Here is a 26303-nt window from a genome sequence, read left to right on the forward strand (position 1 = left end):
TTTTTTAACTGTATTCCATATCGGCCCAAGTTTGATATGTCCGTTTTCTAATGGTATCGTGTGCTTGTGCAATTGAGTGAACGGTTGAGAGAGTTTATGGGTTTCCATAAGCAAATTATCAGAAAAATAGTGCTGAAGAAGTTAGGAATTTCAGCAGAACAACCCTGGGAATTGCTGGGCTGAAGGAGGGACTGAGAAGGTTTTTATGGTGTTTTGGGTGCCTGTACAGCAGAGTCCCATTTCGATGTTTACCTCACCTGAATTTCAAATGGGAGTTTGACAGCAGCTTAGAGAATGTCCGGTTTGGATTGCAGTATTGAGCTCTGTAAAGTTTTTGTTGTAATAAAGCTAAATAATTACTTGTTTTCAAAATTCTCCAAAGACCCATTTCCACAGGAAGGAAATGGTCAGACTTTATGTAAAACGTGCATGCATTGATCAACAAAATTGTAAAACACCAGCTTGTTGGCACTGCATGTGCTTTTGCCACCAGGTTCTCCTCTCTTTCACAGCTCAGGCAAATTTCAGCAGTGTTTTTTGTGTTAGCCAATAGAGGGAGGCTGTGTGCCCTTCTCCTAACACACATTGGCGCAATATAATTGAATTATATTAAAAATGCTACAAAATCACATTCCTTTACAGTATGCGAAGCCGTGCCTCCTTTCCGTGACAGTGCCATGGGGCCCCGTTGTGCAAATATAATGGGAGACTTTGTCTAGCACAACGTCTGCCTCAGAGTTGGTGTGAAGGCAGGGGTTCACGGGAGCTGGAGGGAATTAGGTGGCTGGCTCCTTGCAAGTACTGACGTGGGTGGGCAAGGAGGAGGCAAAGCAGAGACTTTACAGAAAGGAAACTTGAAATTAGCCATTGATCACTATCAGAAGTGATTTTACTCCATTTTTACTCTGTCCATCCATCTCCAGAGTGACAGAGCCTTCCTTGTAAAATGAATGAAATTCAAGTTTGCTTTATTTACTCCACGTGATGAGTCAGTAATGACCATCAGAACCTGTTTCTCTTAATCACTGACCTGCTATTAACTGAGGTGCTGTTTTTAGAAGTAGGCTTGCACAGAGGCACCAACTCAGCCCTTTCTGAGCTTGCACTTTGTATAAATAAATATCCCAAATTCCTTTAAAGCATTCTTCTTGAGAAGCAGCTGAAAAAATGCGTGGTCTTTTCTTTGGGCAGTCTGCCTGTGTATTCCGGAGAAAAAGCTGCCAGGGGTACTTTGGTTTTATTTTATAATAGCTAAGAACAGACCCTATTTTTGCAATCCTGTGATTACTGCATCTCATTCTTTTTCTACCTTGCTACTGAACTGCTTCCCCCCAGAAAGACCTCATGCATAAAATGTCTCTTACTTTATTTATTCCCTGAAAGGTTGTATTTCCATTTTTGTCTGGTTTTGGATTACTGATTTTTTTTTTTAGCCCAGAACAGAAGATTGTTTTACAAATCTTACGCTTACAGGCTTTTGTTTACTTGCTCTGCTTAATGTGTAAAACTTGCTAGGAGGGGTTCATGGTCCAGTGTGCTTTTAATGTGGAAAGAGACCACAGCCAAGCCTTGTTCACTTGGAGGAAAATGCAGAAGTATTTCCTTTATTAAACCAAACAGGAGGCACACACCTGGCTAGATCTGTGAGTCTTTGTTCCTGTGTGGGCTTACTCGGCACCTGCAATACATCATTCTGGGACCACTCCGTTCTGCACGCGTGAAGGTCAGCCTGAGGTGCGGAGAGCCTCCGACAGAAGCTGAAGTCAGCGGGAGGGAACTGCGGTCCTTCGCACTTCAGAGGAACGTGTGCTTAAGCAGCTGTTTAGCTTTGTTCTGAGCAAGGTAAAATACTTTTTCTCCTATAACTAGTGACTGAGCTGAAATCTGAGCAAGTGTGACTACAGGGTTGTGTCCTAACATCAGTCATAGAGCTTGAGGAAGGCTTGCACAATGTGTGTTTGAATGTCTCCATGCCCTTCACCTAAAGATCAGGATTAGAGACGTGTCAGTATAGTGGTACCCACCTTAATGGAGAGACAGGTGGTATCTTGTGCTTTGGCTCTTTGTGTATTTTATCTTGAAGTTGTATTTGTGCTCAGTCACACTAGAAAACACACAGCATTTTAAACATTAACTAATGTATTAAAATCCTCTTCTGAGCAAGGTCTCTGGCATTTTAACATGTTGGCATATTCAGGCTTGTAGAAGGGAACGTTTGATTTCCTTGGTGAAGCGACCGTATTCCAGCTATAGTATCAGCAGAAACCCAGATGTCAGCAGTACTAGGGTGAGGCAGTGGGAAAGATACTTAGGGCAATCTGTTCTTTTGCGGTGTTACATAAAATAAAAAAATTACGAATTCTGTGTCCTTTCTGACTCTGTAGCCAATGACCGTGTTCCTGTTTGAGTGACATGGCACAGCAAGCAGGGGTTAGGGAGGGCAACCTGGCTTAGATGCGCTCTTCTGCTGGGGCAGGTCACCTCATCTTGACAGTTCAGTTCGTCCCTTGCAGGTATAGTTTGTAATTTTTTTTTTTTGTGCCTGTGGGTACATGTACAGTACCGCAGTCCTGATTCCCTCATACAATTCTAGACTCAATAATAATGAATTCCTAGTTGGTTGTGGTATCTGTTGTAATATGTCTGTTCTCTTTTTTTCTTACTAAGATGGTTCCAGTATATTCGCTCTGCTCTCTACCCTTCTAATTGCAGCCAAACTGCAAATTTAATCGGTGGTGCTGTGAACTGACTTCACGATCCAGGAGGAGTACAAAACCTACTTGGAAGTGTAAGCTGGATGTATAAATTCAGTGAGACTTAGCGCATTATTAGGTTATGTCACTTCCTTATGGTTTTGGTAAGGCTGCAAAGTGGGCCTGAAGTTTCTAATTGAGAGTTATGTTATGTCCTTTGGCATTCATTGACTTCATTAGGATTGTTCTGGAACATCCCAGTATTTTGTTTGGTCCTCCACTAACACTGATAATGGGATAAGATCAGGATTGGTGGCGGGTGACCTCTAAACTGAACAACATGTTGAAAGCAGAGCTTTATACATAACAACGTATAAACCTAGTGTATGGCTATAGCTAATAGTATAAGGGCTATAAATTTAGGACCTGGTGAGGGACTTCCCAAGCAAGTACTTGGGAAAGTCACACCCTCCCTTTCTTTTGCCACATATGCTTTTAGAGAACACATTTACTTTTATTGAGCTTTTACTTGGCTTCATTGTAGATGTTCACACCCCTTCTCAAGCATTGTAGCAAAGATGGCACTTAATAAATTAAGGTGGGTTTTTGTTTTTTTTTTAATAGTTGAAAGGGTAGTTAGCACATTGTGATGCCTGGAAGCAATTACACTGGGCTTTTTCTAGGTTGTTTTGCTGTGTGCCATTTCATTCCAGAGGGACCCTCTATATTTATTTTGTAATGTAGATGGTATTTCATACAGAAAATCTGAGGGTGTTTTACTTGAAAAGGAGAGGATGTAATTGTCTCTCCTTAGATACCTGCCACAAGGGACCGTACTGGTTTAGAACAAAGTGAGAATCAGGAGATTTGAATTCTGCTTCAAACTCTGCCTTGGTTTTCTGCAAGGAAGGAACATAACCTATCTTCTGTTGCAGCTGATGGTCCTGCAGGCTTGGTACTATTTTTCAGCAATATTTGAAGGGAGGGGAGGGAACCGCACCGCCTCCTATGTTTTGTCTTCACCAGAGAGAGACTGCTCTGCATTAATGAGGATACTGGCCCTGGACGGAGTTGGAGTTTCTCCAGACCTCCTCCTACTTCAGGGAGATTCTTCTCTAGCCCACGTGGGTGGAAAGAGCTGTTACTTCTTACGCATTTGAATTCGTCCTGCTGTCGCTCTGAAGTTTGTGGTGTCTGCCACGCACAGCACAGTCTCAGCCGTATCTATATTACCGTTCTTCCATCTATATTACCGTTCTTCCTGGTGCCCTGAATCATTCGCTGGCTCATTTCATCCCTTCCATGTTTGACTCCCAATGGCACCTTAATGCAATTGTATTGTCATGATGACTCTGATGTCAGCGGTGTCCGACAGCTCAGCTGAGCAAAAGTTATGCTAAATACGCTGTTCCTGTTTATTTCCTTGAAAAACTACTTTGACCTCCAGAACAGTAAGATTGAGAAGCTTTTGTGCTGCAAAATGTTACGCCAGTTCCATAAGCATAGAAGCTGAGCTACGCTCGGTCTCTGAGCCCTCTCCTTTTCTGTCTAAACTGTGAATCCTTTCCATCTATGGAAATATCAATAACGGATGAAACGGAGCAAAGAAAATGAGAAATTAGAGGCCCGATGCCGAATGCTGGTAAACAATCCCAAATTCTCCCACAGATGCTATTATCTCAAGCTTTGACTGAGCTAATATAAAATATCGTATGCAGTGAAAGCAACGCTGTTTCACAGCTGAACGCTCGAAATGTGCTGCCATGACCCAGAGTCAGTGATCAGGCTGGCAGTGCTTAATACTAGAGTCACGCTTATTACAAGCATTAGCTGGTCTTCCAGTAAGTATCTGTTGACATCGAGGCTCTGGAGCCTTGTTAGGAAGAAATTCCTGCATGCGCAACATCTTCCAGCTTCACGATTTCACCAGGCTGCTGAAGATGGCCTCGCTTTCTTCTTGGTGGTGGCAACAAAGGCCATGAAGCCCTCTTCAAGGAATGCAGAAATGCTGCCCTGGAAATTGTTGACTCTGGAGACAAGGGGGGGCCAAGTGTGTGTGGGTATCTTCAAAATTTCAGTCCCTTTCCAAAACTCACCTGGAATTGAATCTCAGCTTTATCAAGGCAGCCAACAGCTCCCTGAGGAGCAAGATTAAGGCCTGGCAGCTTTGTAAGGGTGTGCCCTGTTGTGTGTTGTGTGTATTTCTGTAAGCTCATAAATGCTCTGAAAGGTTTATTGCAAAAATAGGCAAGAAAGCGTTTGCACCGAGTCTTACCTTGCCCGGTAGGCTCTGTGCAGGGCTGGGGATCTGCCAAGCAGTGCAGACTCCATTGTTTAGGATTGTTTGGGATCCAGTTGTGCCTTACACCAGATCCAGACATAGGAGTTTTGCTCTGGTTTCATCCTGGAGGAAGGAACAGTGGATCTGGCGAACACCTTACAATGTACCTCGCTACTCTGGTTTTCATAACAATTCACAAAGACAATAGGAAAGGAATTTGGTGGAAACACAAAACTTTTTCCTCTTTCCACATTAATGTGGGCTGCCTGACAGTCACAGTGGCTGGTGTCTCCTTTCTTGTACTATTTAAATTGAGTTAGGACTACTGTTATTAATTATTATTATTATTATTATTAACTTCCATGTAACTATTTGTACCTCTTCCAAGTTAGGAGTGCACACTGTTGAAAGAAGCCCCTTCTGCTCTCTAGAGAGATACAACCCAGGGTAAGTGTGCAGCTGGAATACCACTCCAGTTCCCAGAAGAGAGCCTCATGTTCTTTCTTGTTTGTGCAGGGTGAGGTGGTAATTGTAAAGAAACCAATCAAACTAGATTTATTCCCTTGAAAAGATGAATGGTGAGTAATCCTTACTGAGATTTCAGTCTGTGGTTTCAAGGAGCTGTGATACTGGCACGGGATTTTAGTGTGATTGAGGCAAAAGGATTTAGCTGGAAGTGACTAATGTGAGTCTTTGTAGCTATAAAAAAAAAAAAAATTGCTAAATAATTGGATCTTGTGTTTTTGTTCTGTGGGCTTCAGCTTGGGGTTCAGTGTAGAAACCAGTCCATTGTGAACAGGAAACTGAAGCAACACCTGTGTTAGGAAGACACAAATGATTCTTTAGGAGATAAGTATCTGTTTACTGGTATTTACATCTGGTATGTGCTATTTTGTTTGTACTTTACAATATGCACTTGGACTTGAGCACCAACTTATAAAATGGGACATGTGGCTGTTGCTTTCTCTTTGGTGCAAGTGCTGCGGTGACTGGCACCAAGGCAAGTTTAGGTTTATGAATGCAAGTTTAGGTTTATATATGATGTCTTTATTAATGGCTCCCAAACTGCTTTATGTGGCGAAACTTGTGTACCTAATCAGTATTTGTATTTCTCCTCCAGAGCTAGATCAAGTGGGCTGTCAGCTGTGGATATGTTTGCTGCCCTTTCTCTGCCTCCTTCAGCCAGCTCAAATAAGCAAATTGGGGAAAACCTACACATTTATGGGTGTGATGTTCTGCTCTGACTCCCAGCGCAAAGCACCAAGTAACCAAAGACGTTATGAAGCCAAAAATGCAGAGGCCCAAAAGCCTGCCTGGTTCTGGTCCGTCGCTTTCTGGTAGTATTTGTGAACCCAATGTTCAGGGCATCCCTGTGATAAGATGGTTGCAATTTCAATCTGTTATTTCACAGGGTGCAAAAATACCTGGTGAATTGAGTGGAATTAATGCTATCTCCTGCTTTCAGTATGTCTTATTTTGTACTGAGAAAGAGTGTGTAATGCCAGTGCTGCACTGAGATACTAACACTCCTCACCTGGGCACAAAGCACAGCCCCAAGCCCAAGCGTGGTAAGGGGATTTTGTACGTTTGCAGTGAGATGTAGTGTCAGGTATCGTGTTTCTTTGCATAACTGAGTTGCTGTATGTTAAGTGAGGGAAACCAGAAATGCTTTTATAACTGGATCTTGATGGGAAGAGAGTGTCCTGGCAGAAGAGCTGCCTGGCTCCAGCTGGGTATGAGCTGTCTCCCATCTGACGCTTTGGAGTGCTGCATCATCACGTCTTTGCTCCCATGGGATCTGTCAAGGGCACTCCTCCCCCACCACCTTGTGAGTGACCCAAAATGAAGCATTTCTTACACAGGAAGAAGCTGAGAGCTGCAAGGTAAGGAAGCATCTTGTTTTTAATCCCAACTTCTCTGCAGGCTGCATGTGCAGCCTAGGATGAGGTGGTCTCTTGAGGTTGCCGTCTTTTGTGAGTCTCAGTTGTTGGTGCTTTCTCTAAAGCAGCAGCTTCTGAAGAAACAAAATTGTGTAAGAATCTTACCTTTTTTTTTTTTTTGTCTGTTTTTTTCTTTCCTTCATAGCTGCAAAGGAAAAACTGTGATTTGAACACTTCAAAGAAATATCCCTGTGAATGTTGATACTTACTCTAAATGTTGTGATTTTTAAATGAGCTCTTGATTTTTGGAGCCAGCTCCTGGTTTCTCTTTCTTCCGTTTGGTTATCTAACCCAGCTGTGGGCTGGAGAAGTTCTGGTCCTCCCTTTGAAGGCTTAATTTAAAGGTGGACAAGGAAGGTACCTGCTTGCCAACTTCTGGCAGGAGTAGGTTCTCCAGCTTTGAAAGTATTTCAGTTGTGAGACAAAATCTTTTGCCCTCTAGATCTTTCTTTTTGTCTTTCCCTCTGGCAGACCCAGCAATAACAAGCCGGTGTTCTCTCTCCAAGCCCTGCTTCTGTCCACCAGTGATTCATTAATGAGCTGGTTTGCTTTAGCAATGCCTTATCAGTGAAATGCTTAGAAATGTGCCGTGCTGGGGTTCTGCAGAGCCAGTGATACCTGGGCTCCATGGCTGCAGACGTGCGTTCAGACCGGTCGGCACAAGTTTTGTCCTCCAGGCTACTGGAAGTGAAAGGCACCCGTGTTTGGGGGGTGAGAAAGGTGAGGTTCAGGGTTGCGCTGGAGGAAGCTCAGTCCCATGGAGCTGCAGGAGATGCTGATGTGGAGGGGTGGTGGGGGATGTGGGGATGCTGGGGGAGGCTGCAGGAGAGCGATGCACCGTTCCCCACAAAGGTGCCTGCTGTCATTGCCCGACTTCTTGTGTGAAGGTGTGTGTGGGCCCTGCAGCAATCCTTACTTCTCTTGCCCCAGCTGGTACAAACCAAGCATTTGAAACTCATCTTGCCAGGAGCCGCAGCTTTCCTAGAGCTGTCCCTAAAGAGAAGCTGTCATAGTAGAAAATCTTGGATCTACACTCATGTCACTGGTTGTCTCTTACCAGTTTCCAACTCGAGCAAAACTCCAGGTCAAGGATGCCAGCCCAGACCCCGCACCCTGGACTTTGTTGCCCGCGTGACACAGCAGAGACAGGCAGGAGCAGAAGAGTTTCACTGGACCGGCATGTTACAAACCCAGCAGCATGCGGAAATCCCTTCTTCTGATGAATGCATTAGGAAATGTGCAGATAAACCCATCTTGTTACACAACCCAGTGATAGCTGACTAACTGTTACTTGTAAGAGTCCTGAAAAGGAGTTAGGAAGTCCTTATCCCACCACGCAATCTATGCCAGCTCAGACAAGGTCTGGTCCAAGGATTCAGAGGTTTAAATCAGAAAAAGGCAGGAATTTATAGATTCATTTACAGTCAAACCTTCACTCTAGTGAAGTCAGCCATCGATGGAAGCTGGGTAGCCACGAGTGATGTACTCTGGTCTTCCCAAGAAATCCGCTGCACATGTTTATGGATCATTATGAAGCTCCTGTTGCTGCTTTCCCGTATGGAGGCAGGATTTTGTAACAGGCAGGCTTCATCCATGTTTCAGGTTGCTTTATAATGGAGGTTGGTGGTGTTAGTTCTGGGTGCAGATGGGGAAGCTGAGATGCCGGACGAGGAGGGGGAAACGTCTTCTGCACAGCAGTTCAACAATCGTAAACCATTAATTGAGCCCAGACTGAGGGCTCTGCAGATTTGTTAATGTGGTTTCCTGGTTTCTGGTGGGAGCAGCATCAGGCCCCAGGCAGGGGCAGATCCCTTTTTGTAAGCGTGATTTCCACATGAAAAATGCAGCCAGGGACTGCGGTCACACGCTTCTTCCCCACTCATTAGTGGGAAATGCAGAGTAAAGCCAACTAAGTACAGGTTGAAGGCCAGGATTCCTTCCCAGTTTGATCCTTTTACTATCGAGTAGACAATTTTGTTCCCTCTTTGGGATGGATGCGTTCGGGATTCTTCTCCAAAAGTGCTGGAAGACCTTTGGGCACTGAAGTGCCCCACGCATCAGAGGGTCCGAGATGTCCCTGTGAGCCCGGGCCGGTACCGTCTGCCCCCCCGTGACATCCCTCCCCCGTGGGGACCCGGACACGGGGCAGTGCCGAGAGCGGGACGTACAACACTCTTCCCAGCAGAAAGGTCGGAAACCGCCTTCGGGTTTTTCGGGAGGCGGCAGCTTCTCCCTCAGTCCCGGACCGGGGCCGGGGCTGCGGTTCGGGGGCTGTTCCCCCCCCCCAAGCCCGGTACCGGGGCTGCGCAGGGGGCAGCGGGGTCTGTTCCTTAAAACTGCTCGACTTCGCTTTACGTCAGCCTGAGTTTCTGCGTCAGAACTCCTCTCCCTCTTCTTTCCTACGGGGAGAGGGGGGGACGACACAAGCCGGGGCTCCCCCCCACCTGCGCCGGGGAGGCGGCGCCGGGGGCCGGGCTGGGCGGCCCCGGGGGAACCACCTGCCGGTACCGACACCCCCCTGGACCCCCTCCCCGGGTCGCAACGGGGCAGGGCTCGGCTCCCCCGACCCGGCCTGGCGGGGGAAAGGAGCGTGGAGCCCCGCGGGGGAGGGAGAAGGAACGGCGGGGGCCGAGCCGGCGGCGGTCCCGGTCCCGGTCCCGGTCCCGGTCCCGGTGGGGAGGGAAGCGAAGCGCCGTCCGCAGCCTCTGCGGGAAAGGTCGGTCCGAGGATGAGGTCCTGAAGCCCCGCAGCATCCTCCTGTGAGTAGTCTCGGTAGCTGGGTGGGTAAAAGCTTGCGGAGGGTTGGGTATACGTATGTAGCTGGAGTTGGTATAAATTTAATTTCTCTGCTCGAAAGCTCCGAGTTTAGTTTCTGCTGCCAGTGAAATGGCTGGAACTCGGCGGTTCAGGGAGGTTACTCCGGGTTTATGTGCAAGTGATCGTATGTACCACAGTAAATGCTTCTACGTGCAGCAAAGTTCTTTATTGGTAACTCTAAACCAGAAAGAAATACGGAGCAGATGTCCTCGTACGATTCTCTGCTAAACTGGTGCTTTAGCAGTTGTTTCATTAATTGGAAACCTTCAAGGTACAGGGTCTGGAACTGATCTGGCAAGTTGTTTCCTCCCCAGAGAGAAGTCTGCACGGCTGTTGAAAGATTGTTCTCTCTCTAGCAGTGTCCTTTCATCACTGGGGATATGCTGAATCTCTTGTCCTGACTTACTCACCCCCAGTGCTATAAATAAGGTTTTGTTGGTGGGTTTTTTGTTGTTTTGTTTTTTTTTTTCAATCTGCTGAGCGGCATACTAGAAAGGGCTGGCAGGCTAATATTTAACATGAAAAGAACTAGAAAGCTTGGAGCATTGTGTTACAGTTCGCTGAGCGTCTCCAGCACAGAACAAAACTATAGTGCTTTCATTATTTGGGAACATGCTGAAGTTGCTGAAAGGTTTGAACTGCGATTTCTGGCTTTTCATGGTAATTAATGTATTTAATGCCCTAGGAAGTCCTTGTTAAAGGAAGCATAGTATTGTGTAAACAAATTTCACTAATGTGATACATTGTGCTGGATGGAGTGTTTGGGCAGGAGGGTTTGATTTAGTGATTAGGAACCAGAAGACAAAGGCAGTGCAGTAATCCGTGACTTCATGGCCCCATAAGAATTATTGTCTTGCTGCGTGGACAGGTAACTGGGCTGTGAGTGCCAGGGTTAGACACTGAGGGCTTGCCAAGGGCTTTGAACAGTTCTGATGGAGGATGGGGTGTAAGCATAAAGTATTGCACTGCCTACGTGTTTGTCTACACACCGTTCTTGGAAGAGGTGGATGTGCCTCATTGATTCAAGAAGTTTGCATGTGCAGTACTTAAAGAAATCTTGCGACTGCTTTCATCCTGCTGTTTGCAAAGTGAAAGGAGTTGCATTTCTGTATTGCATGCAGAATTCTCTGTGTATTTTTTAATACAGGAAAAACTGAAGGATATGAAACTTGCAAAGGTTTTTACCACAGTACTGAGATTTGCATTTTTCTGGTAGATCATCAGCTTCAATTGCAGAAGATCCAGTCCAGTAGCTGGGCAGTACATTGTACCACATGCTGAGCTGCAGGCAGAGGACAGCAGTCCTAAAACTCCAATCCACAACTGGCAGTAGACCTGGCTCCCTTGTTGGCAGTAATTCATGAACGTTTCCTGTCCAGCCCTGCTCCTATCTGTCTGCTGCTACTGAAAGCGTGACTTTTATTAGTTACACTAAATTCTTCTTTTTATGGCAATAAACAGTGAATCAGTCAGGATTTAGTGCACAAAGGAGCTGGAGAAGCCCGTGAGTGATACACCGAGTGCCTACAGCGGTCTTAGATCAGCAGCTACTGTGCTCACGGGGTAAATCCATCAATGCGGAACACCCTGCGGGGTGCTGGAGTCTGCCCAAAGCAGCCCCTGCTCCCCGGGGTGATATCTCACGTGCTGGGTTCTCATGCCCTTGTGCCAGGCTGGGATCAGCGTCGCTGAAGAGCGGCTGTGTTGGGAGGGGGCTTGGTCGGGGCCGGCGAGTGAGCCTTGACCTGGCCTATTGTTGGGGATGTGGGAGAGGGGAAAAAAATGTGGTGGGGATGACTGTGCTGCTTTTATTGAGTCACAGAAATCAGGAAATGCGGCCAAACCTATAGTGTTCGTTAGGCCTCTTGCAGGGAGAGATGATATGAGGCATGAATGGAGATCACAGAGGAGGAAAGCAAGAAAAAAGAGCTGCTGGGATGTCTGAGTCATCCAGTTTCCCACTGACATACATAGCTTAATGTTTTCACAGCCACCTCCATGGAGAAACAAAGTTATAACCTAATTCCAGGGGCCCTGGAGTCACGGTTCTTCCTCGCCATCAGCGGCTCAGAGCCAGCTACCAGCCGGGGATCCCCCTGCCCAGCTACGAGGTTGATGGTGCAGTTGCTTCAAGTACCAGGCTGGGTGAGCAGGCAGAGGAAAAGGGCTCTGCCTTTATCGCATCCTCCCATTTGGATGGAGACAGCCCCTCGGATGAAACACACACCTAAATTCATCCCACATAACATCAGCCCTTAACCACTCAGCTGTGGGCTTGCAAAGAAAGTGCTTTTTGGTGGGATTTGGCAGTGCTCAGGCTGAGGAAGGTAAATGAGCCCATGGATCATCACAGCAGCACTGGGGGAGTTGGGCTGCCCATCATCTGCCGTGCCGATCCAAAGCACCGCAGCCTTGCGTGCTGCGTGGCCATTTCGTGCTTCTGCTCAGAGCAGAGTAGAAACCCAAATAATTACTTGGAAAGACAAAGTTTCCTATTTACTTATTAGTCTGTAATAGAAGCCTCAAAACTCTGGACCTAGCAGATGTATTTGTCTTTAGAAAAGAAAAACGAACACCCATCTGCTAGCAAACAGGAGCTGGGTTGATTCACGCGCTACGGTTTGTGCTGATTAAGTGCAGAGAGCCCTTCTCTGACGTGAAAGGCAGCTCAGGGTGCAAACTCATTCCAGCCTGCTGTGGGTCACAGTGCGAGCCACGGGTGTTTGCTCTGTCCCGTGGCAATCTCGGTGTAAGGGAAATCCAGAAATAGCTGTTGCCATCTCTCTGGCTCTGCTGGACATAGCGAGGGGTGCCTGAAGGCACATCTGGGATTGCCTTCCTTCCTCCTTGGATTTTTTCCTGGCATCGACATGCCATTGGGTAAGTGACTTGCCCACAGGCAGCGAAGGGTTCAGAGAACAGAAGGCCGGGGAGGCACCCGATGGTATCAGAACTGGGAGAAGTGGTTTTCTAGTCTGGGAAGCCAGTCCTGGTTTGGGCAAATCAGTCACGAGTGATACTGGACTCCAGCCATGGTTTGGCTTGGCTAGGAAGGAAGGTGGAGGATAGGCTATAGATTTCAATGCATTTGGCTCGTGCGTCTCTTTTTTTTTGATTGTTATTGTCCTTATGAGTCTTAATTTGCTCCAGGTAACTCCTTTTTCCTTCTCTTGTCACAAGCGGCTGACAGTATTTTAGCAGTTCTTTGTTTTTTAAGGCAAGTTTCCCATATGTCTAGGCAAAGCACAGGACATTTTTGCTGGGGTTCCCCTCTTGTCTTTGGGTGTGCTCTTCACGAGAGGTCACTGATACTCAAGTCTACACAATATGGTTATACAAATACATTTCGGTGTCTCTAAAAAACTCATTCTTGTCTTCATTGTCAGAACCACCACGGAAAGTTGCTTTGCTGCACACATGTAACTCGGCCAACCCTTTACAGGGAAGGGACACAAACTGGCCAGACGAGATATAAAAACTCCCTGAACTCTGGGAAACTTTTCAAATTGGATCTGATTCTAGATCTGCATGCCACAGCAGGAGCCCAGATCTGCCCCGTGCTACTGATGTTAATTAATTTCATGCTGTTCTCCAGCTGCATACGATGCTTTGACATTGTTTTTGTGGTTTCTAATGGTCCTGTTCCAGTAACACAAAATGGGCCGTCGAGTTCCTCTTCTCTGAACTGCCTGTGAGAACCGGGCTGTGCGACATCTGTCCTGTGGTGCTTTGCAGTGGCAAGTAAAAGATAGCCAGGCAACGCGGCTGGAGGATCCGAGTCTCCGGGAGAGGGGACGTGTGTCCCACTGCAGGCAGGTCACTGCCGGGGCTGGCGGTGGGATGCTGAGCTCTGAGCCCCTCTTGGGGAGAAAACTCTCGAACCGCCCTGTGAGAATGTGTGAACACATTTCTTCTCACCTACTAGCCTTCTTTCCAGGCTTATTTCGTGTCTCCATCAGGGGAAGGTATTTCAGCATGTCGATTAAATGCCTGTCTGTCCTGCATTCAATCTCTGGCTAAGGGGAGGCTATGTCAGACTCGATCTACTCAGCAAACAAGCAGCACATCACCATCCCCTGCCCTGTTTTAAAAAGTGTGTTGAAAACTGCCTCCGCTGCCTAGTCTCTTGTAAAAGAGAGTGGTAGAGTCTTTCTGTCCCGAAGGCAGGTGCTGGCTGCGCTGCCTGGCTCAGCATCCGCAGGGCACCAGCTCACGGGGAGCAGTGGCTGCCCCATTCAGCTTGTTCCCAGGATTTCTAAGAACGTCCTCGCCCCACTCCGGCTCCTCTCACCTGCCTTTTCCTCTTCATCTCTGGGTTCTCCAGATTCCTGGCTGATGCGTAAGGGCCTCCTGAGTGTTCCCGTTCTGCCTGGTCACACTGAGAACAAGTGCCAAGCCCGGCTACAGATACCGAGCGGTGACAAGGGGCCTGATGTCCTCGACTCAGTGGAGACTTTCTGCTTGTAGGAGAGCGTTGCTGCAATATCTAGTTTTTTGACGTATGTTTCGATGAGCAAAGGGAAATGTTTTGTCTCCCAGAGCAGTTCAGCTGGCCGGAGTGGTGGTGTTTCAAAGGTCCAGGATGACACTGAGATGTGGGTTTATCCAGCTCTGAACTAGCAGGGAAATGCTCCTCTGTTTCCTATTGCTGGTTCTTCTTTTTCTTTCCTGAGCAATCTTTGCCTTGTCTTTTCTGAGGAGCTCTGGAGCTATAGGGAGCATGCAGAAAGCACACCTTGCACTGCAGAGCAGGAATGCAGATTCAGACGACTTCAGTCTGGGTTAGATCCCAGAAATCGGGGCTGATCTGGAAGTGGGGAGGCATTTCCTTTCTCTAAGTGATTGTAGTTACATACTCCATTTTTAAAGTTACATTTATTGAAAACTTTGGCCCTAAATGAAACTAATCTCTTCCATGATGTGATTCCTTTTCCATACCACCGTCCCTTGGGTTTTGTTTGGATTTTTTCTTTCTTCCTTTCTAATTGGGAACTATTTGGGATCTTACGTTTAATATTGGACTTTCAGACAGATACCCGTTTCTGACCTTTAAATAAAAAGGTTAATGCTGCAATTCCCACACTCAGAGTTTCAGTCCTAATCCCCTCTCTCCTGCTTTGGAGCATTTATGGGTTGTGCCTGGAGTAAAGCAGATGCCCTGATGGAAAATCCAGGTGAGAGAGGATTTTTACAACAGTGTGATCTCCTGAACTGCTCCAACCTTTCAGTAAATGGCAGATCCAGCAAAGTACAGAGCCTGGTAATCATTTCTGCAAAAATATTGCTGAATCTGCAGTGGTTTTTTTTAAACTCTTTTCTCTAGGAATCTGAAAAGCTGTAGGGAGTTTTCCAAACATACTGCTGAAGAGCTGAAATGAGTCCTGCAGTAACAGGGCCCTTTCTAGAGCATTACGTGCACAAAGCAGGGTTGACTTTCTGCTGCAAGAACAGAAGCAGACCATCCTCAAGGGCAAGCTGCTTTTTTGTGGTTTATTTGTCCAGCTCCACTGAATTTGTCATCAACATGCAGTTTGCTGGGACTTCTTTGAACAGCAGAGACAAATTGTTGGGTAGTGTGACTGCTGCCAGACTCTAACCCAGGGTTCAGCTCAGATTAATTTTCTTGCTTTCCATTTGAGTGCACACGTTGATGGTTTCTAAAATTTGTCACCTTGAGTCTCATTCACCCTCCCCCATGAGTCACTCCTGCCTTGAGATTCATACAGGTGCCTGGAGGCATTTTTCTTCTTTCCGAATCAGTTTTTTCTGGGTAATATTTAACTGCTAATCGCACATCCTTCCCTCCTGCGTCCCCCACCTGAGTGCTCCCAGGAACACGCACGCTGTGTGGGACCTTATCAGTGTGCAGTGGGGAGGGGCACCTTATTGCAAGCAAAGAGTCCAGAGTGTGTCATGTTTGGGGAGCCCGTGTGGACTTTGAGCTCCTGTGACGCTTTGCGCCTGCTGCAACAGTCATCGCTTTCTAAGTGCGTGAGTGCAGGTGGATTTTCTTTGCCCGTTGCTGTGGTGAGTCTTGTAATCCACCAGACTGCATTTTTCATTCCCAAAACAGAGCTTAATTATGCTGCCAAGCACCGGTGGGAGCTGCTGCTCAGAAGTATGGATCTGCTAATCTCTCTCTGCACGGAAGGGACTTCCAGCTCCTGCTGAGTCCAGATGAGCTGGGAATCAGCCTCAGGCTTTGTTCTGTACTATGAATTGGCTGTCCCTCATATCCCTCATGTTGATTTTCCTGGCTGAATCGTGTGCATGGGAGCTACCTCTAGCACACAAGCAGCATTTCTGGGATGCAGTGGTGTATCTGTAGCAATTTGCTGTAGAATGTAATACAGAAGTTCACCCTATCCTTTCCAGAAAGCACGGGACTTGCTGCAAAGGGGATGTATCCCAGATTTCCAGCTGTGCAGCCATACTTGCAGAGCTACTGAATCGTTGCAGCGGTGGCTGAAATGGAGGATGCCCAGTTACCAAGGGATAGAAAACCCTCAATATCTGCTCGGACAAAGCCTTCTGGTAGAAGAGCACATCTGATGAAGAAAATGATGTATGGTCATCTTGACATAGTGCAGAGAACCGTGAGCTAGCTCCAGCCCCGAAGGAGGTACAAATCACTCGTGTGTCGTGATGCAGTGTTAGAAAAGGCTTTCCTGATTGCAGGGGCAAACCAAGAGATATTAGTGACACTGTCTGAGCCTTGGAGACCACCTCATGAACCTGGAAATCGGTGTGATCCATCTGTGCATTATTTTGCTTTAAGTCTTGAGACGTGGTTCTGTTGTTGGAGAGTAAGCAATCCTTTCTCCAAAAAAAAGACCAAGTGGTGTATTGCACCTTTCCCTCTTTGTTATAATAAGGTGGATCACATAAGACTTACTTGCCAGCTTTTGATTACACCACTCACAGTTCGTTAATTTAGCATATTGTGTGTGCACAGTCATACGTTGAAAAGGTAGAATAAGAGCCTTCTAATAATAATTAAAAAAAGCTGCCAACAAAAGAAAACCTCTAGCATTCCTTTCAGGACTAAGCTGTAAAATTGTTCCCAGCTCTCCTAACATCTGATATATCATCTGTGCGTTGCATGTAAATGGCAGTTTTGTTTTAAAATGTTACTCCATTTCCTCTTAAGTTAATCACTTCAGATCTAAATAATGAAGTAACTCCATCTTCTGCAAATGCAACCATTGGACCAAATGATTTATTGTAAATGCCTTTTAAAGAGCCTTACTCACAGCACATTAAACAGACCATTTTCTTTTGGATGATATATTAGTTTAAAATTTCAGTTTTGTTTAGCATTTCTGGATGGAGGGGGTTTTATGCATCCCAGCTTTCACGGGTCTGCCTGGAAACCTAGAGAAGCAGTAAAGCATGCCTGGGTCCAGGATGGGAAATCCCAGACAACCAGCCAGAGCTAGTGGGAAGCTCTAGATGACACATATGATATTTGTCAGTGAAAGAGGGGGAGTCTGGGTGTTTAAAAAATAAAAAATTCAACAACAAGCATCTGAGCTCAACCTGACAGGCCCCACTGAATAGTTCTGTAACCCGACTGGAGGTTACATTTGAGCAGCAGAAGCTTTGAGCTGCAGGAACTTCAGGTGGTGGCACGGTGGGGTTTTTCCACTTAAGTTCAAATCCTGGTTCTGACATATATTTCACAAGTGTCCGAGCAAGTCTTCTAATCCGAGTGTGCCTTAGATCCTGGCCTGTAACCAGTGGGAAAATACCTCTGGCTTGTTTTGCTTCCCTATCCTGGCTTGTCTGCATAGGCAGTCCTACCCTGAAGGATCTAGAGTGTTTTTATGATATGAATGCATTTTGCTGAACATGGTGGAGTTAGTGTAGTTCCCATGAATAAGTGCATTCACACAGAGGGAGAGGAGAAATGTGTGTGGCCCAGCATTTTAAGGCAAAAAATTAGAATTGGGAAATCTGCAGTTCACAGTCCAGTTTAGACATTGCTCCTGGGCAGGTCAACGACAAAGTCTCTCTGGTTCGTATTTCCAGGCATGGCTTTCGAAATGAGGGCATTCCTTTCTGGGGACCTGTCTTCACCTCCTCAGTTCTTGTTATCTGTGTGAGCTGAGGGTTTTTAGCCCTCTCAAGATACAAGCCACGCAGGTAGAATTGCTGGGGTTTTTTTTCTTGGTGCCGCTACTGCACAGTAGAGTTGACTGCAGTTTGTGTAACTTTCTGTGTCTTGGCAAGGAAATGAAATGCTTTTAATATGTGTTTTAACAACAGCTAAACCTGGAGAACTCATGCCAGAACCTGAGACAAATGCTTATATAAAGGTGCTGGTCTGACATCAGAACACGTACTAATACACAGGCTCCATACAGAGCGGGGTTGTTTGCCTGAGGCCACGTTTATGCCTTAGCTGCTGCTAGCCACTTTGAACTTGTTTTTTTTTTTTCCTCCTTCCTCCCTCTTTAGAGCCTCACAAGGTAAATTCAGGCACATTCAGGTCTCACTGAAGCACACTGTGGTTTTATTACTTTCTGAAATTACAGTTTACCTCAAACCCCCGGCCATGTTCCCGGTTCTCATGGCTCATGATGCTGCTGGAAGGTGAGCGCGGGAGCACGTGGCTGCACTGCCGCGAGGCTGTTTGGATGGAAGGTGGACGGTTTGCCAGGTTATGGGGAGCTGAAGCTGAGTTTGCCACTCTTAAATATAAGCCTGTTTCCTTTCTGCGCTGTGCCATGAATGCTCAATTGATTCGCCTGCTGCTGGAAAACAGCAGGGAACAATGAAACACGCAGGTTCAAACCACTCGGTGTTCACTGCGATTAGACAAGGTAAACCTTGCTGCAAAGACAGGGAAGGTCAGGCTGCTCGGGTGGAGGCAGGAGCAGAGCTGAAGCATCCGTCCGCTTCCTCTGGGGATTGCTCGCAAGCCAGGTCCTTGCTCTTGAGCTCAGTTACTTTTAGGAAGGGGGAAAAACTCTGGACTTACTTAGAATGATTAAATTCTCCCTTGGATGGGAGTGAGTTTGCTGCTTAAGTTGATGTGCGAGCTGAGCTGAGCCCGGGTGGTTTGAGCTGAGCCTCAAACAGATGTGCCTTACCACAAAGCTCCTTTGGAGCCGTGGGAGGGTGGATGTGGATGGTAGCTGACTCCTCAGCTGCTTCTTCTGCAGGATAAAAGATGGTGAAGGGTCCATGGTGTGGAATTCTTGCAAGAGAACAAATATGAGATTCAGTTGACTGTGAGGACATCTACCACTCATGTGGTAGAAAGTCCCCCCCCGCTACTTAATAGGGTCTGACTGCTTCTTGGGCTTCTTCAATGACATCTTTGCATTTGTTTGTTGGAATTAATGCTTTATGCCTCTGATAATTTGCCTCTCCTCACAGACCTGCAGCACCCTGGTAGTGTTCACGTAAGTTCAGCTCTCAGTGGCCTTTTGATCGCATAAGGTGGTTCTTACATGGCACTGCTCATTTGCATTTGTAAGAGGACCTGAGGAAAGAGAATAGCACAAATTCCAGTCTATTTCTAAATATTCTAGAGGATATTCCCTTTCCTAGCAGCAGTCATGGCTAGTATACTGAGAAAGAAAACCAGAAATCAAGCAAACCAGTGCTGGGTTTTGTCGTCCCGTTCCTTAGTGGGTTTTGTGACTTAAGACCCTGACCTGTTGACGTTTTTGGGAAGGGAATCAAGTCACAGAGCTGGCAGCCAGTGCTCTTCCTTAGACCTGGATAAGTAAGGAGGGAAAAATCACCTGGTTTTCAGCCTGTGTTTGGCCACAATGTAAGACAAAAATGCTATCTGTGCAGCAGTGGAGTTGAAAGGATGAATTAATTCTCTAATTGAGCTTCTGGGTCAAAACTAGTATATATTACTGCTGGAGAAACAATAGCTGATTTCGTGTCTAGTTTAAAGCCAGCAACACAGCCTGATGCAAATACGACCTTTTTCTAGGTGGCAAAGCGCTGAATTTGTGTGTCTTCCTAACTGGCACCTGCCTTCCCTGGCAGGGAGTTGGCTCTCAAAGTCCAGCTCTCCCGGAAAAAACTCAAACAAACCCCTCTGTTCACCGTCACCCCTCTCCTGTAATTGCCAGGTGCTGCACGAATCGCTTGACAGATGAGCTCTGATCCCCATCTCGTCGTAAATGAGCACGGCATCCAGCTTGAAATTTGACGGGGTGAGGAGGGCAGGGAGGCTGTATAAATGGGAGCATTGCTACCGCTTGCCAAAACAACCTATATGCTGTATCTGCAAAGGTGTTTTAAATGGAAACCTGCCCAAAGCTTAACTTTATGGAAACACTTCCAGCTCCATCATATGGGGATGCAAAAATAACCAGCAGTGTGTGCCCCCACCCCCAGTCTTGAGAACTACGGAGGAATTAGTGGCTCTCAAAACCTCAGGCAGGTGTGTATGCACAGGGTGAAGTGCATGCCATGTGTCATAAAGAAAGAATGTCTTGTGATTGCTGTATCAAAGTCCATTTCTTCTCCCCTGCTATATAGCTTTTATTGAGCACTCCTGATTTTCCAAATGTTTTTCTAAACAGAGTAGGATCCAGCCTGCAATACCCCGAAACCGGTAGGTTCCCATGGATTTTGCTGGACTTTGCTGGGTCCTTGAGTCTTGCAGCACAGGCTTGGTCAGGCGTAACCCAGCTGATTCACAGGGGAGGAATGTAGCTGGGACTTGCTGTAGGTAAAGCGGAGGACTGGCACCTCCCACCCTGGCCTGAGACACAGACCTTGGACCTCTTTACTTGTTAGACAATGCAGAAAAAAAGATTTGATGCATTTTTCAAAGTGCATCTTAGATTGTTACACCCTGTTGGCTGAATTCATCCTTTTTGTAAGCAGGCAGTTTCACTGTCAACAATAAAAATTCTTCAGTTATAGGTGACTCATGCACAAACAGCTCACCATTACCAAGGTGGTTTGAACCAGATGGAAGTTAGTAAGTATGAATATTATGTGGCTTAATATCGAAATATTCAGCCTTATTTATTTGGGATTTTTATTTTAGTAGCCAGAGGAGGAGAAAAAACGCTTCCGTCAATCTGGAATCTGTGCTCTCCTAGTCAGGATCAACAAGGTAAAAGTTGGACGTGGCTTTTTCTGAATTATGTCCATAGTCAAAACACTTGCTCAGCTTTCCCCAGCCTGCAGTGTGACAGAGAGTCTCTTCAGCCTCTGCTTGTCAATGGTACAACCTTCATCAGCACGGGTTTCAAATGGATGGGTGGGGAAAAGAGATGGGGACAGCGCTGTTACCCGAGCTTCGGTGCCTCTCACAGATTTCCTCCAAGGTGCGTGTAAATCCTTTCGCTGTGCTATAAAATAAGGCTGGGCAAACTCGAAACACAAAATAATTCTTTCAGCGTGGAAAGATCTACGGCTACAGTTGATGATCATGTTGCTGAATTAACTTGGCCTTGGCTAGACAAAGGAATCATTCAGTCAGAGGAGAATGACCCAGTTACAGACTCGAGACAGAGTTATTTTTGTTTTTTAAATTAAAAGAAAAAAACCCAACCCTTTTTAACTTAAGGGGATCGAAGTATTTGATAAATCGACCTCGCAGTTCTGATCCTTCATACCCAGGCAGACATTGAGTGCTTCCCATCCTGCTGGTTACTGATCTCTCTCATTCCTCACAGATCTGTTAGCGGAGCCTCCCAAGTACACATCGTGTGTTGACTCAGCTACTGGGCTCCCCACCCCGAAACAACACCCTGCCTGTCAAGAGCAATCAGAGCTCTCCCCTCCTTGCCTATCAAATCTGTACCCTGCCACTGCATGTGTTTTATTTGATGGATGCTACTTTGCAGAAACCTTTAGGAAAGCTTCAATAAGGGGCAGGGAAGGGAGACTGCCTTTCACATTTGCACTTCTCTTTATTACCGATTGACTTCTATCCACTCAATAATTTTCTGGCTATTCTGTATCTTGTGCTCTGTAAAATCAAAGCTATTAAGAACATGCCACATGTCCACAATATCCCAATGGAGTGTAACAGACAGCAGGGCAGAGTCCTGCCTGGTTGTACTGGGCAGTGTCTGAAACAGGAAACTCAATTCCAGGATCAGGTGTTGAAGAATAATTTAATTTTCGATGGATAGTTTAAGCGTATTAGCTCTCTGAAGCTGGGAGCTGAAATGGTTTCAGAGGTCTGTTTGAAGTGGTATTCACACCCTTCTCAGACTGAAGGTGTCTTTTAATGGCTAAGGTTACTAGTCACATTTAGAAAACATTTGGAAAACGTTTATAAAATCAGTAAACATACAGGCTGCTCTTTCTAGATCTACAATTTTATCCTACCAAAATGCAGAAGGAGGCATATTTTCAGCTATCCACTTGCAGGCTTGTCCTCTTCAAATAATAGACCTGAGATGACACTGACATGAGCGAGGTGCTGGTTTGAACTCTGTAAACTTTCTGTCATGGTCACATTGTGATGTTTTTTTCTGTTGTGGGATAGCTGTTGTTTGCTATGTAACTTTTGGAGCTTTGAGTTAGGGGATTAAATTGTTTTTCTGCTCCACATTAGATGAATGAAGCTACTTCAAATTCTCTTCTATAAAAGAGTTTTTAAACCTTTCTATGCTGATTTTTTTTCCCTTCCTTAAAGACATATTACTGAATACTGGGTACAGAACTCTTCATGCTTATTTACTCAGTGATCTGAATCTCACAACCCGAGATGATAGTCTAAAATCCTAAACCATTTAAAATACATGTATTTATCCAAAACTTGTATTACAGCAATAACGTATAGGTAATAATGCATTATTGTGTTTATATCTTATTTTATCCTATTAATACTGAGTAGTGTATATTGTAAGGCAAATTTCTCAAGACTAGATTTTAGCAAAATTTCCATTGACTTCAGCAGGGCCAGATTTTCACCACTAAGAAAATTTTAAAAGCCCCAGTTCAGTGAGCCTGCACTTGGTAGGCTCTGAGTCTTTAATGGGTAGTTGCCTAATTATCACTGTCAAATTTTGGTTAATATTTTATAAACTCACTCTTCTTTTTTTTTTCTTCTGTAGCCGAATCAAGATGACGACAGCCGCACCGCTGATCAATAATACTCAGTTCTCAGTAAATGTGACCACAAAGTCTCAAGAACAAAGTCTCTATCAAAGTAAGAAAAGTAGTGGGGTGGTGCCTTTTTTTTTTTTTTTTTCCTTAAGTGGACCTTGAACTTGGCAAACTTCAAACAGTACAATGACAACTTTGTAAATAAGGCTTTTTTCCCCCTTTCTGCTTCCCTGCTAGGTTCTGGAGCAATAGTTGCTGCCATCGTAGTAGGAGTGATTATTATTTTTACAGTGGTTCTGCTCATATTGAAAACATATAACAGGTACGTGGCCAAGTTCTATAATTCGCTAAGATGAGACTAGATGAACCAAAATTGCTGTTAGGTGTGCTGTTGTCTGACAGACCATTTCAGTATTTGTTGCTGAAAATTTCCAGGAGAATCTAAACTCTAATGTGCTTGATTTAAGTGTCCTGAAACTCAGCGTCAGTGTTCTGTGATTGAATTGCCAGGAAGCAGAAAGAGGTCCTTGATGGAGGATGCTAGATGGAAGCTCTTTGTAGGGATCCTTGTTGACACAGGGGAAAGGTCTGCTGTGTGCATCAAGGCTGCCACAGAAAAGCTTGATTTCTCACTTTCAGGGCATTGGGTTAGACTTATATGCTCTAGAAGCACTGACTTGCCATTTAGTGTCTTTGAGATGAAATCCTCGCTTGTATTGACTTCTCAGTAGCTGTTCAACGTAACCTGCTTCGGCGGGAACCTTCCCAAAACTTTCCATGGGAGACACCACAACATGCGCCAGCATGAAATGACAATTTCATTTTTACCTTTACAGACGCATGAGAGTGAAGCGGGAGCTGGAACCCAAAACCACCAAAACAGCAATGCCACCTGCTTTAGGGCAGAACAGCAACAGCCTGTCTCAGCACCCAACAGTGACTTTCATACCTGTGGATATCCACATGCAGAACAGGTAACTGGGAACGCTCATCCTCCCTGTGAGAGAAGAGAGATGGGAATTCTTATTTACGTGGACCTGGGACTCCGCAGCAAAGTGGCGCTGCATTTGGAATAGCGACGAGCTCTTATTTTGTCTATAGATTGTAATTAATCCTGCTTTCTGTCTTTGGGAGGAAAAATAAAAGGTCTGGACGCTTTGCGTATGACTGAAATCAACTGGTGGAGGCATACAAATCATCAGAAACGCAGTGAGCCTTCTTACAGAGCTCTGGGTATGGAGAGACTGAATAAACCAAGCCCATTTGTTGGAAAAAAAGATGCACACTCATATTTTGTGGAGGTTTTGCTTACTCAGAGAGTTTGAGCTTTTTCTGGTCTGCAATGGTTGATGATAAACTGGAAGAAAAATTTGGACATGCAAGCTACAACTCAGGTTGAACCTGGGCTTGTTATGATTTATGTGAAACAGGTTTGTAGTCTGTTTTATACGTGATGGATAGTACAGGAAGTATCAAAATTGTATTTATCTTTACTCATCTTTCCTGTTTCTAATGCCACATATGTATGGTTTGAGATTAAAAAGTTACTTTTTATTTTCAAGTATTTCTAAAATATTTCTATAAACTTGGTAACCTATCAATTTCCAAATGAACTCAACATCTAAGGGTTTTCACTCTCACGCCAAGAACTGCTTTAGTTTCATTACTGGAGTTGGGTTAGAATGTTTTGTCTTAACACAAAATCTGAGAAGTTCTTTAATTGAAAAAGTAAGCATGGAAAGGCAGTATAAAGCAAGCAAGGCTCTATACAGCTACTGTGTACAATTCACATCCTGAAATGCTTTGCTCTCTAATGCAGACTAGGCTTGAACTATTTTTAGATATTTTTTTTTCTAGAAAGTAACCGAAAGTGATGTTGTTTTGCAAGTGTGATGATTGTGGGTGTACAGTAATGCAACAAAGAAATTCCCTAGGATATTCACAGCCCACTGAGTGCGAACACACAGCAGCATTGTCAGACATTCAGTGGCTGATTGTCTCAAGTGTGTGTATCAAAGCAGCCCTGAAACACTGTCTGTCAGGACAGATAGGAAGGATTAGGAAGAAGTTGAGAAGTTAAACCCTGTTTTAAATAGAAGTACATGAGGCTCTGAGAAACAGCTCTAGTCTTTGACACACACAGATTTTATGGAACCACTCACTTGAATGGCTGGACAGAGTGTGAAGGGAATACAGTGGTATCGTAGCAGTCTAGATTTATTGTATGGTGTGCGTCTTGCGGTTAGCTCTAAGCTACTGGGGCCATTAGAGGGCTCCAGCCTGTTTGTAGACCTTAGTAAAACTGTTAGTAGGGTATTTTTAACTCCTTTTTGGGAGCTGTAGAGAAAGAAATTCCTGTTGTCTAACTGAATTGATCACAGAGAGCCTCCAGCTTTAAAGCTTTTTGTCCTGCAGCGGTTCACTTGCTGTTCTTCCCAATACTGTCACACGTCACCACTAGTTACATTCTTAAATCACGCCGTGCCAAAACAAAGCTGACCATTCTCAGAGTAAAGTGGTGAAGGACTGGGGTGATAAGTTGATGTATTTTCTCCAAGATGTGAAGCCATCTCTTGGAACAGGTCATTTTTACTAACTGGTATTTTTGTGCAGAAACTAAATTCAATTACTTTGCAATTTTTTTTGTATGAAACTGGAGCACAGTTTGAATTCCAAACTAAATATTAAGACAGCTGTTTGTGAAGTTTCTAAATCTCGTTGTAAATATTTTACTTGTCCTAGTTCTCCAACTTATTTTTCGCGGCAGGATTGATTGATATAATCATTCAGAAGGGACTGCAGCTGCCAATTTAATTTTTCTCCAGAAAGGTGAAGGAGTTGGCCTTCTGCTCCTATCTCTGGACAGCTAAGGATGTTTTCTGAGCATGTTCCACTGTATCAAAATCAAGATCTTTTGAAAAGATAAGCCCCATTTTACTGTTATTTTTTAACGTTACCATCCAGACCTACTTCTAGCAAATTTTGTTTACTTTCCATTTACAGAATTTCAAAACAATGAAGCTCACTTTGCTTCACTGAAGCAGAATAAGCAGTACTACTATAAACAATTCTGGATTGGTAGAATTACTATTATTGGCAGAATTACTGCTTTGACCACACTAGCATTGCTCAATTTGAAAAATTCAAAGCGTGCTGCCTTACCAGTAAAATTTGCCTTATATTGGCACAGCCTGGGAGGCCCCCACAATCCATTTTGACTCCTGTCAGCAAAATCCAGAGCTTATGCTGACCAAGCAAAATCACCTTCTTAAGAAACAAAAATCACTGTATTTCCACTGCGCTACCACTGTAATGCTTGTATAATTTGCTGTGGATTTAACAGTTTTCCAGGAACAATCCCACGCTGTCCTTGCCCTGTAATAGTAGCTGCTTCAGCGCTGATTCAACCCACCCCATCTAGGCACCTGGCTTCCACTTTCAAACCCCCCAGCTTTTGGAAAAGCTCCCCTTTAGCTGCCTTTGTGTCCAGACTTGCCATCAAGTAAACCTGCTGGTTAAAAAAAAAAA

General features: G+C 45.2%; 1 protein-coding gene across 10 annotated transcripts; it reads left to right on the forward strand.

Moving 5' to 3' along the window:
- The first annotated feature begins 124 nt into the window (after positions 1-124).
- LOC115352191 (non-compact myelin associated protein) lies at positions 125-26303 on the forward strand. 10 transcript variants are annotated; one of them, XM_030039974.2, is made up of 6 exons: positions 15691-15758; positions 16107-16353; positions 20758-20826; positions 22784-22878; positions 23013-23097; positions 23612-26303. In XM_030039974.2, the coding sequence occupies exons 4-6, from the start codon at positions 22794-22796 to the stop codon at positions 23751-23753; spliced, it is 312 nt and encodes a 103-aa protein (XP_029895834.1). In that variant the 5' UTR covers positions 15691-15758; positions 16107-16353; positions 20758-20826; positions 22784-22793; the 3' UTR covers positions 23754-26303. The 10 variants fall into 10 exon arrangements, with proteins under 10 accessions (XP_040984904.1, XP_040984902.1, XP_029895840.1 ...); XM_030039975.2 differs by lacking the exons at positions 15691-15758; positions 16107-16353 and adding an exon at positions 9574-9673; XM_041128969.1 differs by lacking the exons at positions 15691-15758; positions 16107-16353 and adding an exon at positions 9621-9673 and having other exon boundaries at positions 20761-20826.

Source organism: Aquila chrysaetos, chromosome 16 (genome assembly GCF_900496995.4).
Source record: "Aquila chrysaetos chrysaetos chromosome 16, bAquChr1.4, whole genome shotgun sequence".
Lineage (NCBI taxonomy): Eukaryota > Metazoa > Chordata > Aves > Accipitriformes > Accipitridae > Aquila > Aquila chrysaetos.

Bases quoted from the DNA above. Each gene is read 5' to 3' on its own strand.
- LOC115352191 (XM_041128967.1), top strand. From the start codon at position 10,250: ATGAAAAGAACTAGAAAGCTTGGAGCATTGTGTTACAGTTCGCTGAGC. The intron at 10,363-22,783 runs GTTTGAACTGCG...TTTCTTCTGTAG, and splicing joins CATGCTGAAGTTGCTGAAAG to CCGAATCAAGATGACGACAG. The intron at 23,098-23,611 runs GTACGTGGCCAA...TTACCTTTACAG, and splicing joins ATATTGAAAACATATAACAG to ACGCATGAGAGTGAAGCGGG.